The sequence below is a fragment of the Chiloscyllium plagiosum genome, chromosome 27, assembly GCF_004010195.1.
Source record: "Chiloscyllium plagiosum isolate BGI_BamShark_2017 chromosome 27, ASM401019v2, whole genome shotgun sequence".
NCBI classification, from domain to species: domain Eukaryota; kingdom Metazoa; phylum Chordata; class Chondrichthyes; order Orectolobiformes; family Hemiscylliidae; genus Chiloscyllium; species Chiloscyllium plagiosum.
This window is the reverse complement of record NC_057736.1, coordinates 1661355-1680346: the sequence shown is the minus strand read 5'-3', so window position 1 is coordinate 1680346 and position 18992 is coordinate 1661355. Positions and strand designations below refer to the sequence as shown.

Here is an 18992-nt window from a genome sequence, read left to right as displayed (position 1 = left end):
GATATTGGACCAGAGTGGGGTGTTTAAAAATTGACCAGGACATTGAGAAGAACTCCTCTGCTCTTTCTAGATGAAAGCTATTGTGTATTATTGTGCACCCAACTGAGACAGTAAGCAAGGCCTTGGTTTTACATTGCATCCAACAAAATATGGAGCACTCTCTCGGTAATCCAGGGGGAGTTAACGTGCATTTTGTGTTAATTTCCCTGGAGAAGGACTTGAACTCATAACTTTCCAGCTCAGAGCTGAGACTGGGCCACAGCTGAACCCTCATGGGTAGCCAATAGATTGCTCTTTCTGATAAATCTAAAAGAAACTGTCTAGACATATATGTGCTTCCAACAACAAATTATTAAGTCTTTTCTGATTTTGATATATCTATTTTTCAGGCAGGCAGCGATTGCAGAAAAAAGTAAGTAACTTCAATCAAATATGACCCGCTCAAATACAGAAGAGCTTTCAAATCATTTTCTATCACTGGGATAAAGAAGGTTCAAAATTAAAAAGAGAAAATTTTCATATCTCAACTAATTCCAATTACAAACTTCTAAATGTTTGTTATTTCCTTTTCAAGCCTTTTTCTCCCAGTGAATATCGGCTCCCCTGGGGTGAGAGGTTTTAATAAGGAAGTGGAAAATTTAAGGGTGGGTTAGAAGTGGAGAGGTAAAAGGTAATATAATAGCTGCAATAACTGAGTCTGATTCTTCCCTCGCAACATCTCTGATAGCCTCTGGACAATCCCACTATTGACCAGTGTTAGTAGAGAAATAAAACAAGGAAATGTGAGCAATCATATGATGCTGCAAGTTTTAAAATCTCAAATTTTGTAAAAGCAGTTTCAGGAGCAGGGGTGCTGCGGCATTCATAACTCGGAGGACCTGAGAAAGAATGTTTGAGTAGGAGATATTTTAATAAGTTTTGAATACAACAAGGGACAGTGTTAAGGTTGGAATGACTGCAGTTTTAGAGGAACAGCTAAACAATTGTTTCCCTCCTAAGGAGCAAAGAAATGCACTGCTCAGTTCAATAGCAGCTGTTCTGGTCATAAGATGCATAACGGCAAGGTGACCAACTGTCCTGTATTTAAATTGCCCCTTATTTTCACCCTTTGTCTAATGTCCCTAAAAGTACACCTTCTATCCCTTATTTCTCAAAATGCTATGTGGGTCTGAGTCTGGGGATCACCAGCCACACATACCCCCTCCCCCCCACCACCACCACCACCCCTTTGTCCATTTCACAAGGTCAAGCTGTTCTTTATTTTGTTTCTGAGGAGTTGGTCACCCTGCCCAAGAGGACAAATTGGAGTGAATGCACGTCCACCTACAAGAGTTGCAGTGAATCGCTGAGTCCTTCTAAACTGTCCACCTGCACAACAGCGAGGCTTTGGATCTTCAATGTTCAAGGGGCTTGGAACCTGGCAGCAAAGTGTCTCCACAGTTACAAAGGGTTTTGTCAATGAGAAGGTCCAAACTTTATTTGAGGAACCCAGGAGTGAACTCTGTACCATTTGGAAGGGATGCTTAAGGGCTATTGTATTCAGACTGTATCTCCCAGTTTGAGTGTGGATAACAGCCACAAATAACAGAATTGTTATGTACAAAAGGAGGCCATTTGGCCCATCATGCTTGCACTAGTTCAATTTCCAGGAGCCAATCTCCTGCCTTTCTTCCATATCTATGTACACCAATTCAACCAAACTTCATCCCATTCCCTCTTAAATAGTTCACGATTAATGTTAGTTTTATGTTGTTTTTGTAAGCTCCAGGTTGAGTCTGATTGATCCATCAGTTCCATTAGAAATCATGGGCATTGAAGGAATGACAAGGTAAAACAAGCAGTCATTGCACACAGGTGAACTTTAATTCCTATTCTCTTTGGCTTCCTCCAGCTAGACTGCATGAAGTCTCCTTATAGGCCTTCTCATGATTGTCTGAATCATCCTTGGATCAATGCCGCTTGGGAGGTGTTCATTTCCCATCTCAGTGGGGAGTATTATTGCTGAGGTGGAAATTCCATTCACCTGAATATCAGGAAGGAAAGAGGGTGGGACCTCTTGCTTTGACTCTATTTCAGCACTGAATCTACCATTCATCATCAGAGAGGCAGCCAAAATTAGTGGGTGGCATGTAGCCAGTAACTTGAGTTAAAGAAGCAATTTTTCACTCAAAGGGTTTCCACTTTTGGGAAAAGGTGTTCCAGGGCTCACTTAAAACAGAACTTGTAAAAATCTTATCTTTGTTTTTTTTTCCATTCACCCATGGGAGGTGGGTGTCACTGGCTGGTCCAGTATTTATTGCCCCTCCTTAGTTGCCCTGGAGAAGGTGGGGGTGAGCTGCCTTCTTGAATTGCTGTCGTCCATGTGCTGCAGTAAACTCAATGTTATAAGCGGGAGAAGTCCAGGTTTTGACCTAGTGACACTGAAGGAATGGAGATATATTTCCAAGTCAGGGTGGTGAGTGGCTTGGAGGGGAATGTGGACATTCCCATGTATCTGCTGCCCTTGGCCTTCCAGATGGAAGTAGTTGTGGGTTTGGAAGGTGCTGTTTAAGGATTTTTAGTGGTTTTCTGCTCTGCATCTTGTAGATGGTATACACTGTGGTGACTAAGCATTGGCAGTGGGAGGAGTGGATGTTTGTAGATGTGGTCAACCTAGCAAGCTGATCTAATGTCAAGTTTCTTGAATGTAGTTGGAGCTGCACCCATCCAGACAAGCGAGGAGTATTTCATCACGTTCCTGATTTGTGCCTCGTGGATGGTGGACAGGCTTTGGGGAGTCAAGAGATGAATTACTCACTGCAGAAATCTGAGTCTTTGACCCAGTCTTGTAGTCAATGTATTTATGATGAAGGGCTTTTGCCCGAAACGTCGATTTTGCTGCTCGTCGGATGCTGCCTGAATTGCTGTGCTCTTCCTGCACCACTGATCCAGAATCTGGTTTCCAGCATCTGCAGTCATTGTTTTTACCACCTTTATGTGGCCGGTCCAATCAAGTCTTGGTTCAATGGTAAAACTCCAAGATGTTGATAATGCAAGATTCAGTGATGGCAATGCCACTGAAAATCATAGAGCAATGGTTAGAATCTCTCTTATTGGACATGATCAATGCCTGGCACTTGTGTAATGTGAATGTTACTTGCAATTTGTTAGTCCAAGCATACATATTGTCAAGGTCTGGCTGCATTTGGACATGGGGTTCTTCAATATCCGATGGGTTCTGAATACTGGTGATCCTCACTTCTGACCTTATGATGGAGGGAAGGTAATTGATGAGGCAGTTGAAGATGGATCAGTCTAAGACACTACCCTAAGGCATTCCTACAGAGAATAAAGCTTAAAAATGTGTTGCTGGAAAAGCGAAGCAGGTCAGGCAGCAGTCCTCACTTATTCCTACAGAGAACCCCTGTCCTGGAGCTGAAATGATTGTCCTCTAACAGCTACAACCATCTTCCTCTGTGCTAGGCATTTCTCCAAACAGCAGAGAGCTTTTCCTCTGATTCCTATTGATTTCATTCTTGCTCGGGTTTCTTGAAGCCTCACTCAGTCAGTTGTTGCATTGATATCAAAAGCTGTCCCTCTCCCCTCCCCTCTGGGTTTCAGCTCTTTTGTCCATGTTTGAACCAAGGCTGTAATGAGGTCAGGAGCTGGGTGACCTTGGTGGAACCCAAACTCAGTGTTACTGAGCAGGTTATTTCTGAGCAGATGGTGTGGTAGCACCATTGATGACCACACTTGACTGATTATGTCCACAAACATCCACTTCCCTCACACCAATGCACAGCTGCAGCAGTGTATACCATCTACAAGATGCACTGCAGAAATTCACCAAAGATCCTTAAACAGCACCTTCCAAACCCACAACCACTTCCACCTGGAAGGCCAATGGGATACATGGGAACGGCTATGTTCCCCTCCACGATACTTACCATCATTTTACTGGCTGGGTTGTATTTGTTCTATCTTTTTTGCATACAGAACATATCTTGGCAATTTTCCACACTATATAGATGCCAGTGTTTTAGCTGTACTGAAAGTTTTGATTTGGAGATGCCAGTGTTGGACTGGGGTGTACAAAGTTAAAAATCACACCACTCCAGGTTGTAGACCAACAGGTTTATTTGGAGGCACTAGCTTTCGGTGCGCTGCTCCTTCATCAGGTGGTTGTGGAGATGAAGGAGCAGCGCTCTGAAAGCTAGTGCTTCCAAATAAACCTGTTGGACTATAACCTGGTGTTGTGTGATTTTTAACTTTTTACACCCCAGTCCAACACCGACATCTCCAAATCCTATACTGTTTGATAGCTTCATCAAGTTGACACCTCATTTTTCGGCATGTCTGATGTTGTTCCTGGCATGCCCTCCTGCACTCTCCATTCAACCAGGGTTGATCCCTTGGTTTGGTGGTAATGGTTGAGTGGGGCATATGCCGGGCCATGAGGTTACAGATTGTGCTGGAGTAGAATTCTGCTGATGTTGATGGTCGATAGCGCCTGCTGGATGTCCAGTCTTGAGTTGCCAGATCTGTTTGAAATCTATCCCATTTAGCATGGTGCTAGTACCACACAACAGGGTGACACTTATCCATAATGTGAAAACAGGACTTCATGTCTGTGACGATTTCAAATTTCCTTCCAGAATAAGCATAAGTGCACCTGATGGATTTTTGAACAGCTGACAATGAGGTCATTATTAGACTTATGATTCTTTGATTTCTTTTTGAAATATCAAGCTGTACCTCCTGAGCCCCGGTCTGAGGAACATTTCCGTGATCTCTGGATTGTTGGTCCAGTGACAATGCCACCTGTCCATCACCTGCATTGAGGTCTCTCATCTTCCTATCATGTTACAAACAAAAGGAAAAGAGCAATCTGGCCTCTGTCAGTAGCTTTGAACAAAAACAGGCATCTGAGGGAAGGCGCCATCCACCCAAACTGTCTCCACTTCCCCCTTACACATTTTTGGCAGAATAAACACAGGACTTTCAAGGAGCTTCTTTTCACTAGGATTCTAATTCAGTCACTTGTTGGACTTCCACCTAATTTTCTATTTTCTTTCTTTCAGATAGAGCTAAAGTGGTCAAGGGTCCACCAGATGTTGTTAACATCATGGAGGATAAGGTAAAGAATAGAAATATAAACTTAGAACAATCAAATTTCATGCAGTATTTTATAGTGCCTGTTTTAATCACTATGCTTACCGCTCAGTGTTTCTTTAAAATTCATTTAGTATTGTTACTTCCGTACAGTACAGTATTTGCTGCCAATAAAAGCATGTCAGCTTTTGTAGTTATTGGAAGACGGGTTTCCAGTTAGTGTTTAATATTTTGTACACAATTTCTGCTTGTGCAGTAAACTAATGGCTCAATTTTCAGAACCATTAGAGTCCTAGAGATGCACAGCACGGAAACAAACCCTTCAGTCCAACCCATCCATCCGACCAGATATCCCAACTCAATCTAGTCCCACCTGCCAGCACCAGGCCCATATCCCTCCAAACCCTTCTTGTTCAAATCAGAATCTGAGGAGTCATGAATGGTACAGAACATTATGCAATCATCACTTCTCACTTTTGGTCGAGGAAATGTCATTGATGAAGCAGAGGAAGATGGGTTGGTCCTAATCATTCCTTGTCCCTCCAAGTACATATAAATCCTATCTTTCATATGTCAGACTCCTAGGTCTTTAGTTTCCAGGCTTCTCTTTACATCAATTCTTATTAAAGGCTAATCCATTCATTATTGATTCAAACTGATTAATTTGATACCTAATTGTTCTCACATAGCTGGAATGCCTGCTGTTCATTGAATGCAGCAGCAGATTCAGGGAAGGACAGCTGTTAATACAGATTTCCAGCCAATTTCATACCCAGTCCGTTGGTCAGTGTTCATTTCAGTGGAAATGTGCAGTATGCCTGTCATGCTATCTCGTTTCTGCCATGTGCCTAATTTTACCATCCGTCTCGATGGTTGTACTTTTGGCAAAATGTTTGTATTCCGTGAGTCTGTGGGACCAGTTTCCCTGATAATCTACTAATTTTGATTATATGCTAATTACATGTAGCAGCCATAGCCCTGATCAAACTTAAAGCCGTTTGTTGTCCCTGTCTCAGAAAAGGAATTGACCATCACCACAGGAAGGATTCCTGATGAAGGGCTTTTTCCCGAAACTTTGATTTTCCTGCTACTCAGATGCTGCCTGACCTACTGTGTTTTTCCAGCACCACTCTAATCTTGACCATCACCATAGCCCTTTACCATGAATGATTTTGCTAACCCGATCAAGAGTTTTTCTCAACAATATCTTGTTCAAAGCAGCAAATTCAAATCGTCATTATCCCAATGGTAATTGTAAAATTACAGCTGGCCCCAGTACTGAGACGGTTGGGTCTTAATTATTCTTTAACCTGTTGAATACAGATGTATCTAATATTCCGGGAGGGAGGGAAGGAGGGAGGGAAAGAGAATGAGAATTGAACTTGCCACAGTCTCACCTCAATCACATTTATACCAAGGAGATAGTGAGCAAAAGGCGGCCAGGTAGCTCCTCCAATGAAATTTGGCAAAATCCCAATAAAATGTAACCCAGCCCAATTCCAATTCATTCTTTACTTCACTTGGAGCGATGGAGGAATTCCAGTGTTAGTGTATATAAATTTCATTCTTGATCTATTGATCACTGTGTCTATAATTTGACTGACAGTCTCTAATCAAAACAATGATTGCTAGCCACACTCTAATCTGTTGTTTGCAATTTGCCTGCAGTTTAATTTTTTTTACTTTAATACAATCTGAGTATTTCTTAATGGGACATGGTCATTTTCAGAGGTCAGATTATTTTGTATATTTAAGGCAATCTTTAGAAAACATAGCTATAGCAGAAGCCTCAGGGATGTTCCAAGTTTTATCATTAAAGGATATATGTTTGTTTTTCTAAATAATACATAAGCAGTATGATGATTCACAATCAATTGCTCATGCTAAAGCAAACCTTTAGTTATTTTAGTCATTCCACAGCATCAAATCCTTATTTGTCAAAGGCACTTGAATGCGACTGGCTCTTATTACTGAAGGACATATGAATGACGTGGAATGCTGGAATTCCCTCCCTAATGACATTGAGGGTCAACCCACAACAGGTGGACTGCTGCGGCTTAAGAAGACCACTCACCACCATCTTCTCAAGCGCACAGACAATAAATGCTGGCCCAGCCAGCGACACCCACATCCCACTAATGAATATGTTTAAAAAAGAAATTGGTCTCATCTACCTGCCATTACAAAGTTATCACAAGCACTTGGGCAAAAAGATTGTAAATCCCTCATCACTTCTATCAGTCAAACTGAGGTGACTGCAAGATGATTATTTTAGTATCTGTGGTATAGAACATAGAAAGGTACAGCACAGAACAGGCCCTTTGGCCCACGATGTTGTGCCGAGATTTAATCCTAATATAAAATATAGCCACTTAACCTACGCACCCTTCAACTCACTGCTATCCATGTGCATGTCCAGCAGTCGCTTAAATGTCCTCAATGACTCTGCTTCCACCACCACAGCTGGCATTCACAACTCTCTGCATAAAGAACCTACCTCTCACGTCTCCTCTATAACTTCCTCCCAATATCTTCAAACTATGACTCCTCGTATCAGTCAATCCTGCCCTGGGGAAAAGTCTTTGGCCATTGACTCTATCTATTCCTCTCATTATGTTTTACACCTCTATCAGGTCTCCTCTCTCCTTCCTTCTCTCTAGAGAGAAATGTCCAAACTTATTCAACCTTTCTTTGTAAGGCAAGCCCTCCATGCAGCATCCTGGTAAACCTTATTTGCACCCTCTGTATCTTTCCAATAGTAGGGCAACCAGAACTGGACACAATATTCCAAATGTGGTCTCACCAAGGACTTGTAGAGCTGTAGCAAAACCTCTTGGCTCTTAAACTCGATCCCCCTATTAATGAAAGCCAAAACACCATATGCTTTCTTAACAACCCTATCCACTTGGGTGGCAACTTTGAGGGATCTATGTACTTGCACACCCACATCCCTCTGTTCCTCCACACTGCCAAGAATCCTATCTTTAATCCTATATTCAGCACTTGAGTTTGACCTTCCAAAATGCATCACTTCACATTTATCCAGGTTGAACCCCATCTATCATTTCTCAGCCCAGCTCTGCATCCTGTCTATGTCGCGGTGCAGCCTGCAGTAGCCCTTGATACTATCAATGACACCTCCAACCTTTGTGTCATCTGCAAATTTACTAACCCACACCTCGACCTCCTCATCCAAGTCATTTGTAAAAACTACAAAGAGCAGAGGCCCAAGAACAGAGCCCTGCGGGACCCCACTCAACCCTGACCTCCGGGCAGAATACCTTCCATCTACAACCACTCTCTGCCTTCTGTCAGCCAGCCAATTCTGAATCCAGACAGCCAAATCTCCCTGTATCCCATACTTCCTGACTTTATGAATGAGCCTACCATGGGGAACCCTATCAAATGCCTTGCTGAAGTCCATGTACACCACATCCACTGCTCGACCTTCGTTGACCTGTCTTGACACCTCCTCAAAGAACTCAATAAGATTAGTGAGGCATGGCCTGCCCCTCACACAGCCATGCTGACTGCCTTTAATCACACTATGCTTTGCCAAATAGACACAAATCCTATCCCTCAGAATTCTTTCCAAAACTTTGCTGACCACAGACGTAAGACTGACTGGTCTGTAATTGCCAGGGATTTCCCTATTACCCTTCTTGAAAAGAGGAACAACATTCGCCTCCTTCCAATCCTCTAGTACGACTCCTGTGGAGAGCGAGGAGGCAAATATCCTCGCCAGCGGTTTAGCGACCTCCTTTCTGGCTTCCCGGAGCAACCTAGGATAAATCTGGTCCAGCCCTGGGGACTTATCAATCTTAATGTTTTCCAAAATTTCTAGCATATCAACTTCATCAATCTTGATCTGGTCCAGCTCCTCTAATGGTGAGATGCAGCACCTGAGTTCCTATTTGAAACAACGATTATACCTGCATTATGTTGTTTATGTAGCTGGTTGATGGAAAGGTGAAATAATGTAGTGTGAAAACAAGACAGATACATGCAATTAGGAATACTGGACATGTGGAAGGTTATTAGCAACATTGACGCAGGAGGCTAAATGGTCTATTTCCACGCCTTGATTTCTATAACATGTGACAGGAAAGCAAGAGCCCCCAAAGAGTATTCAATGTGATACTGTGGAGTTTATCTATATGTGAAATCCTGCCTTAACAGTCCAATTTATTTAATGCAATTTGTGAAAGGGATAAAAGAATTTGTGAGGAAAGAGGGACTGAGGGAATCAAATAAACATAAAAAAGAATAATTAGAGGTAGAATCAAACAGTTATTAAAAAGGAGAAAGCAAAACATTATTACAACTATCAATATCCTTTCTCCCCACCAGCACCACCACCAATTATAGTATAAATGCTGACCTTCTGCACACATCACATCAGTTCTGATGAATCGTCATCTTGACTCAAAACATTAGCTTGCTCTCTCTCCATGGATACTACCTGACCCACTGTGATCTCCAGCATTAGTTGTTTTCAGTGCAACTGTTTTGAGGAAATCTCCAAATTTCAGGTTCTTTAATATTCCAGTGGAATCCTTTAGTCCTGGGGTGGCACAGTGGCTCAGTGGTTAGCACTGTGCCTCACAGTGCCAGAAACCTGGGTTCAAATCCCTCCTCGGGCAACTGTCTGTGCGGAGTTTGCACATCCTCCCCGTGTCTGCGTGGGTTTCCTCCAGATGCTCTGGTTTCCTCCCACAGTCCAAAGATATGCAGGTCAGGTGAATTGCCCATGCTAAATTGCCCATAGTGTTAAGTGCATTTGTCAGGGGTGAATGTAGGGGAATGGGTCTGGGTGGGTTACTCTTTGGAAGGTTGGTGTGGACTTGTTGGCCCGAAGGGCCTGTTTCCACACTGTAGGGGAATCTAATCTAATATCCTTCACAGATATTAGATACAGCAACAATGGTGGTGTGACAAATTATTTAAAGAGAATGTTGACTAAATTCATGCTAAAATATTTTTTGCTGTGAAATAATATACAGCTGAATTATACTACAGTAACCAAAAAGTAAAATTAAAAGATTTTATTGTTTTGAACAGGCTCTGTGTTTGTCCTGCACCATTTCAGGAGATCCCATTCCGGAGGTATTCTGGATGAAAAATGATCGTGCAATCACTTCTGGAGAGCACTATCAGGTTGCTGTTGACAAGATGACTGTTAACTTCACCATTCAACAAGTCACCTCTGAAGACTCTGGAAAGTACAGCATATTTGTAAAGAACAAATATGGTTCTGAAACAGCTACTGTAACAGTAGGTGTCTATAAACATGGGGAAGCGTGAGTAAATTTGAAATAGAATCTCTAGTTCAGGATTTAGAATAGTCGAGCATTTAAGGGAGAAGGCTCACTGGCAAAAAAACTTTTTTGTGAAATATTGAATTCCAGAATGTTATAGTTTGTGGTGTTTTTAGTGCTTTGGTTCTGAAAGTAACATGGAAATTTACAGCTAGGTATCGAGTGAGCTAGAAATCATTTTGATGAAATGATGGAGATCAGTATCTCTCAAAGTGACAGAGGGGGACAGCATTTCAGAAAATCTAGGAAATTGGGAGTAAAGACAGAGCCTGGGGAAGATAAATTTTGGGATTTAAAGAAATTCTTCAGCATCAATGAAACTAAGTTCGAAAGAAAGTTGGAAGCACTTCAGAAAAGAGAAGAAACTGAGATTTGATGAGAATGCAACAACTGGGCTTCGATGGGAAATGTGTCAAAGGCTCTTTCTTGATGTAACAACTTCTGAAATCCTAGCTACCTTCTCATTTTCCAAATTGCGGGAGTTGGGTTTTCATTTTAACAATCTCAGCATTAAAAAATATTCGTCCATGAAGCAAAAGAGAAAATCTGATGAAAAGGATCATGTGCTCTTTAAGAACCTGTCCTAGATTCACCTGCACCTGTTCCTGTGAAAATGGTGATGATGGAGAGGAATAGGGTTAAGGTTAGGATTAGAGTTGGGTTTACGATTAGAATCAGGGGTAGGGTTAGGGTTAAGATCAAGTTTGCAGTTAGAATTAAGAGCAGCATAGATGTGTGTTGCTAAACCCAAGAACTGAAATTGGCCACAGTCTATGCTGTCAGTTGTAGCTCAGGAATCCTGAGTGGGAGTGCAGGGATTTTGAAAGGACATCATGACCTTTTCTCAAGTGTGCTGAATGCTTACCAATACTTACTTTCCAAACTGTGATTCACTGCTTTTAATAAACTGATCACTTCCACTGTACAAATTTATGGCACATGTAGGAAATTTGTCCTGATCAAATATGCTACATGCATTCAAAAACTCTCAAATATTGGCATAGTGGATTAGACACAGACCTTTCTCTTTAGGATCTAGATTAACATCCAGCCCACATTAGTAGGATGACAATACACTTTTGCTGATTATTTGAATCCTACAATAAATATGTTTGAATGCTATCGTTCCAATTCAAGTGTAAAAACAAATTACTGCAGAGGCTGGAAATCAAATAAAAACTGAAGGGACTGCTTTGAAAAGCTCAGCCACTCAGGTAGCTTCTGTAGAGAGAGAAACAGAACGTTGTAAGTTCAATGAGACTCTTTCAAAGAAGAGTCCTGTTCTGCTTCTGCCACCATCGATGTTGCCAGAGCTGCTGTTTATGTTTATTTGGGTTTTTTTGTCTGCTTGGGTATGGCCCCATATTATCCATTTCCAGCTAACACTGATTTAGAGAATGGAAAAAAATTGCACTAATTTAATGTGGCGTGTTCCATGGGGCTGGAGTATGCTTTTAGAATCATGGAGTCGTAGAGATGTACAGCACAGAAACAGCATGCTGTTATGACAGGATCAAGGAAATTAGTCTGCAGCAAAGCCTGCAATATCTAATCTGGGATTGTCAAGTATGTAGGTGTCTGAAACAGTGAGTGTTCCATTCTCCAAGATTAACATTTTTACATATTTCTGAGGACAACCCGCACTTAACGTATTAGAAATTTTCAAATTGCAACCCAGCTTAAATATCCAGGCTGTTGTGCCAAATGAGTACTGAATAAAATTTGTTTCCCTACCTCAGAGGTTGAAGGTAGTGATAACACTCAACTGTGAACAGACTTTAAACTGAGCAGCTTTACCTCAGCAATTCTGGATAAGTAGGCAAAAGTGAAGACTGCAGATGCTGGAAACCAGAGTTTAAATTAGTGGTGCTGGAAAAGCACAGCAGGTCAGGCAGCATCTGAGGAGCAGGAAAATTGACGTTTTGGGCAAAAGCCATTCCTGATGAAGGGTTTTTGTCCGAAACGTCGGTTTTCCTGCTCCTCAGATGCTGCCTGACCTGCTGTGCTTTTCCAGCACCACACTAATTTAAATTCTGGACAAGTATCCAATGAGAGCTCTCTAGAAATGGCCAAATGTTTGTGGAGCAAGTCTGATATGGATGTTGTAAAAACAATGACTGCAGATGCTGGAAACCAGATTCTGGATCAGTGGTGCTGGAAGAGCACAGCAATTCAGGCAGCATCCAAGGAGCTTCGAAATCGATGTTTCGGGCAAAAGCCCTTCATCAGGATGTTGTACAATTACAGAGATAATCAAACAGTGGTTTTCACCATCATTTCAGCAGCTCCTACTTCTGCCACTAACTTCTGTTTACACATGAGCATCATAACAAGTTAAATTGTTTTAATTTAATTGTATTATTTGAACAGGGTTGTTGCTGATTTGTTATGCATCACAGTAATAAAGCTGGAAATGATTTCTGTTCTATCATTAATTATTGAGAATATTAATCTGTTTTAGTAAGCACCCTTCCTGTGGCATGTTTACAGAATGTATTTTTTTTTGTGTGACACTGATGACCAATGATTAAAAGACATTTACCAGAGATTTTCTCTCCTTGGGTATTGTTAGAGAGAGCCACCAGGGCCTGTGCCCGAAACGTCGAATCTCCTGTTCCCTGGATGCTGCCTGACCTGCTGTGCTGTTCCAGCAATAAAGTTTCAACTTAGAGAGAGCCACCACATTACTGCCTCAACCACATTGCTGTGGGTCTAGAGTCACATGTTGTTCAGACCAGGTAGGGATGGTGGATTTCCTTCACTACAGGGGTATTGGTAAACCATATGAGTTATAGAGTCATTGAGTCTTAGAGATGTGAGAGGCAAAAATAGAAATTGAGCCGCTCAAAATTGGTGCAGGAAGGCTAGTGCTGGGAGCTAAGAAAATAGCTGAAGAAGTTAATAAATACTTTGTGTTAGTCTTCACAGTGGAAGACGTGAGTCATATCCCAACAATTAAGGAGAGTCAGAGTTGCGTTTGATAGTCATTACAAAAGAGAAAGTTCTAGAAAAGCTGAAAGGTCTAAAAATTGATAAATCTCCTGCCTCCGATGGGCTACATCCTAGAGTTCTGAGGGAAGTGGCTGAGGAAATAGTGGAGGTGTTGGTTGTAATCTTTCAAAAATCACTGGAGTCAGGGAAAGTCCCATTTGATTGGAAAATCGCTGTTGTAACCCCCTTGTTCAAGAAAGGATCAAGACAAAATATGGAAAATTACAGGCCAATTAGCCTAACCTCGGTTGTAGGTAAGATTCTAGAACCCATCATTAAGGATGAGATTTTTAAATTCTTAGAAGTGCAGGGTCAGATTAGAACAAGTCAACGTGGTTTTAGTAAGGGGAGGTCGTGCCTGACAAACCTGTTAGAATTCTTTGAAGAGGTAATAAGTAGGTTAGACCAGGGAAACCCAGTAGATGTTATCTACCTAGATTTCCAAAGGCCTTTGATAAGGTGCTTCACGGGAGGCTGCTGAGTAAGGCGAGGGCCCATGGTGTTCGAGGTGAACTAATGGCATGGATTGGGGATTGGCTGTCTGACAGAAGGCAGAGAGTTGGGATAAAACATTCTTTTTCAAAATGGCAGCCGGTGACAAGTGGTGTCCCTCAGGGTTCAGTGTTGGGGCCACAGCTGTTCACTTTATGTATTAATGATCTGGATGAAGGGACTGGGGGCATTCTGGTGAAGTTTGCCAATGATACCAAGTTAGGTGGGCAGGCAGGTAGTTCTGAGGAGGTGGGGAGGCTGCAGAAAGATTTAGACAGTTTAGGAGAGTGGTCCAGGAAATGGCTGATGAAATTCAATATGAGCAAGTGCAAGGTAAGAAAATTCCTCAAGCCAAAGTACAAAGGGATCTAGGCGTGCTAGCATAGGATTCTCTAAAGATTGACTTGCAGGTTGAGTCCGTGGTTAAGAAAGCAAATGTACTGTTGTCATTTATCTCAAGAGGGTTGGAATGTAAAAGCAGCAATGAGCTACTGAGACTTATAAAGCTCTGGTTAGGCCCCATTTAGAATACTGTGTCCAATTCTGGGCCCCACACCTCAGGAAGGACATACGGGCACTGGAGCATGTCCAGCGGATATTCACACGGATGATCCCTGGAATGGTAGGCCTAACATACGATGAACGGCTGAAGATCCTGGGATTGTATTCATTAGAGTTTAGGAGGATAAAGGGAGATCTAATAGAAACTTAAAAGATAATGCATGGCTTAGAAAGGGTGGATGCTGGGAAGTTGTTTCCATTAGGTGGGGAGACTAGGACGCATGGGCACAGCCTTAGAATTAGAGGGGGTCAATTTGGAATGGAAATGAGAAGACATTTCTTCAGCCAGAGAGTGGTGGGCCTGTGGAATTCATTGCCACGGAGCGCAGTGGAGGCCGGGACGTTAAATGTCTTCTAGGCAGAGATCGATACATTCTTAATCTCGCAATGAATTAAGGGATAAGAGGAGAGTGCAGGTAAGTGGCGTTGAAATGCACATCAGCCATGATTGAATGGTGGAGTGAACTCGATGGGCCAAATGGCCTTGTTTCCACTCCTATGTCTTATGGTCTTATGGACTCCATTGATACTTCCCACTGCCTCAGGAAAGCAGCCAATATAATCAAAGACCCCTCCCACCCTGGGTATACACTTTTCCACCTCTTCCATTGGGCAGAAGATACAAAAGTTTGAAAACATGTCCCAACAGATTCAAGAACAGCTTCTTCCCTGCTGTTACCAGAATTATGAACGGACATCTTGTATATTAGAGTATATTGTATTTTTCTCTGCACCCTCTCTGTAGCTGTAACACTATACAGAGGAACCTCAACTATCGAAAGGACATGGGCAGGGCGTATTTTGTTCTGTTAATCGAATTCTGGATAATCGAATGCCAGATTACATAGTTTAGCCAAGCATCATGACCTTGCCATCTTGCCAGATATTCCGATAGTCGGATAATCAAATGCCGGATAATCGAGGTTCCACTGTATTCTGCATTCTGTTATATTACCCTGATGTACCTATGTAAGGTATGATTAGTCTTAAGTCACATACCATTCTCACTAGCAATCAAATCACTCTAACTTCAGCCATAACTGTCGATAAACCCACAAGGACTAAATTTAAAAAAACACATTAGTCGCATGGTTTGTTAAACAATGCCAGAGGTACATTCAGATTTACTTTTTGTACCTATTATTTTAACAGCATGCTCTAGAATCTTCACTGAATCCACACTGTAGAATATTTGAGTAAAACACTACAATTCCCTTATAGGGATCCCATTTATTTAGTTTCTTGTTAAATATTATATAAATCATTTCATAAATCTGCAACAGAATTGAAGACGACTCTGATCGGCATTGGCTGACAAACCAAACCTTTCAGAAATCAAGCCGGTAAATTTCCCCTGGCACATTACCAAACCTTTCATCCAATGGTCCTGGACTGTGAGAGTTTAAATCCTGTAATGTTTTGAAAAGCTCTTCACCAGAGCATTTTCTAAAAGTCAGTGTTGTGTAGCTAAATTTGGGAGATTTAAAACACACAAAAGGTGTTTTGTTGAGGAGCAAATGTGATCAAACATTTCCAAGCTTGAATGAAACAAAACTACAATGTGAACAGCTGGGTGTAGCATTTAGCAAAAACATTTTATTGCATGACAGGGCTAATCCTGATTTGATAATTCACAAGGAAAGTGGCAGATGGAGTTCAACTCTGATAAATGTGAGGTAAGGCATTTATGGAGATCAAGCAGTAAAAGGGAATATACAGCAAAACGGGAATAAACTGAGAGGGAACGATGAAGTGAGAGATCTTAGTATACAAGTGCACAGGCCCCTAAATGTAGCAATATGGGCAGACACGGTTGTAAAGAAGGCAAATGGAATATTCTCCTTCATTGGCAGAGGTACGGAATATAAAAGTAGGGATATAATGATGAGCACACTGTGTAACACATGGTGAGGCTATAACTGGTGTAGTGTTCTGGTCACCACATTCCAGGATGAATGGAAATATTCTGGAGAGAGGGCGGAGAAGGTACGCTGGAATGTTGCCAGGGCTGGAGAATTTTAGCTACAAGGAGAGATTGGAGAGGTGGGGATTGTTTATCTTGGAACAGAGAAGGCAGAGGGTGACATGATTGAAGTATACAAAATGGTGTGGGGTAGAGAGAGAGCAGACAGGAGGAACCAGTTTCCCTTCACTGAGAGCTCAAAAGCCAGGGGTCATAGATTCACGCAAAGTGGCAGAAGGATTAGAGGGATGTGAGGGAAACCTTGTTTTTATGCAGACGACGGTGAGAGTCTGGAAGTCGCTGCCTGAGTTGGTGGAGGCAGAAACCCTAAAGGCTTTCAAAACGTACCTGGTGCTAAACCTTACGAGTTTTAAGCTGTAGGGCAATGGACCGTATGCAGGTAGATGGGATTAGAAAGGGCATCTGAGTGTCTTTGGGTTGGCATGGATAAGATGGCTGAATGGCCCCCTTTCATGCTGTCTCATTTCTATGGTTCTATTTATTATCTATTTCTATGCAACTGGGTTGTCACTTCAGTTCAGAGGGCAGTTAAGATTAAATAACATTGCTATATAGGTCAGAATGGATATTACTGGTGGATTTCCTTCCCTGAGGGATATCGATGTACCAGGTGGGTTTTTATGATAAACTGGGCACCATTATATTTTTCAATTGGAAATGAAATGTTGGTGTAAGCCAGGGTTTATTCCCATCCGTAACTGCTGCAAGATGGCTGATACTAATCCTTTTGTATTACAGATCTGTTACACTAAATTTGAATTCCACTAATTCCAAGAGCAGCAATTACTGTTTTATATGCTGTTGCATTGTTTTGGAACTTGGGGGAAAAAAAATCAAAAAAACAGCAGTTTTAAAAGGGAGAAGAACAAACAAAGGAAGCACATGGTGAGGTCAGTGCAGGAGAGAGAGAGAGAGAGAAAGAAAGAAACTGACACAGCCTTTGCTGTTTGAATTCGTGTATCATTGGACATCGGAGTGCATCTGGGAAATTAACAAACAGTGAAATTCACAACTGATCTTGGAGGAACTGTTGGGTAAAGTTCACAGCACAGAAACAGATAAGTGTATTGCTGTTTTAAGTGTGACCTACAGAAAGTCTGCAGTAGTGAGTAGAGTGGGTTCTTTCTTGATTATATGTTTTTGGAGGTATGCATCTTGATTAAACTTAAAATATAAACCATAACTATTAATTTAACCTGGGGCAGTGTTTGTAGAGGAATAGGACGGTGTTATTTTCTGGGTCTATATATTGTGAAGAAGCAAAAATGGCCTTTAGTAGAGAGATATACGCTTCTTGTCAGGTGTGGGAGTTTACAGAGAGTTTAAGGGTTACTGCGGATTATATCTGCAATAAATGCAGTTGTTTGCAAATCTTAATAGATTGAATGGATTGGTTGGAGACACAGTTAGAAGCAATGAGGAATTTGCAATAGCAATAGTATGTGATGGATGGAAGTAATAGGAAGGGGGGGAAAGGCTCAGATACAATCACATAGATGGGCTAACTCCAGGAAAGGTAAGAGTGGTAGGCAGCTAGTGGCTATACCCATTTCAAACAAGTATACTGTTTTGGAAAATGTAGGAGGAGATGGATTCTCAGTGGAACGTAGCACGAACAGCCACGTTTCTGGTATTGAGACTGGCTCTAATGCAATGAGGGGTACGATGGGTTCCAAGAGATCAATTGTGTTAGGGGATTCTCTAGTCCGAGGTACAGACAGACATTTCTGTGGCCAGCAGTGAAAAATCAGAATGGTGTGTTGCTTCCCTGGTGCCAGGATCAAGGATGTCTCAGAGAGGGTGCAGAATGTTCTCATGGGGGAGAGGGGCCAGCAAGAGGTCATTGTCCACATTGGAACCAACGACATAGGAAGGGAAAAGGTTGAGAGTCTGAAGGGAGATTACAGAGATTTAGGCAGGAATTTAAAAAGGAGGTCCTTGAGAGTAGTGGTGTCTGAATTACTCCCAGTTCTACGAGCTAGTGAGAGCAGGAATAGGAGGATAGAGCAGATGAATACATGGCTGAGGAGCTGGTGTATGGGAGAAGGATTCACATTTTTGGATCATTGGAATCTCTTTTGGGGCAGAAGTGACCTGTGCAAGAAGGACAGATTGGAAGGGGACTAATATACTGGCAGGGAAATTTGCTAGAGCTGCTCAGGAGGATTTAAACTAGTAAGGTGGGGGGGTGGGACCCAGGGAGATAGTGTGGAAAGAGATCAATCTGCGACTGATACAGCTGAGAACAGAAGCGAGTCAAACAGTCAGGGCAGGCAAGGACAAGGTAGGGCAAATAAATTAAACTGCATTTATTTCAATGCAAGGGGCCGAACAGGGAAGGCAGATGAACTCAGGGCATGGTTAGGAACATGGGACTGGAATATCATAGCAATTACAGAAACGTGGCTCAGGGAAGGGCAGGACTGGCAGCTTAATGTTCCAGGATACAAATGCTACAGGAAGGATAGAAAGGGAGGCAAGAGAGGAGGGGGAGTGGCATTTTTGATAAGGGATAGCATTACAGCTGTGCTGAGGGAGGATATTCCCGGAAATAC

General features: G+C 42.1%; 1 protein-coding gene across 4 annotated transcripts in view; it reads left to right on the top strand.

Moving 5' to 3' along the window:
* The window catches only part of myom3 (myomesin 3), a 108450-nt gene extending 97116 nt beyond the window's left edge, over window positions 1–11334 (top strand). For all 4 annotated transcript variants that reach the window (XM_043717220.1, XM_043717219.1, XM_043717218.1 and 1 more), the window contains 3 exons: window positions 390–412; window positions 5061–5116; window positions 10153–11334. In XM_043717220.1, the coding sequence (XP_043573155.1) occupies window positions 390–412; window positions 5061–5116; window positions 10153–10395 (322 nt within the window). In that variant the 3' untranslated portion in view covers window positions 10396–11334. The remainder of the gene's footprint in view (window positions 1–389; window positions 413–5060; window positions 5117–10152) is intronic.
* The last annotated feature ends 7658 nt before the right edge of the window (window positions 11335–18992 follow it).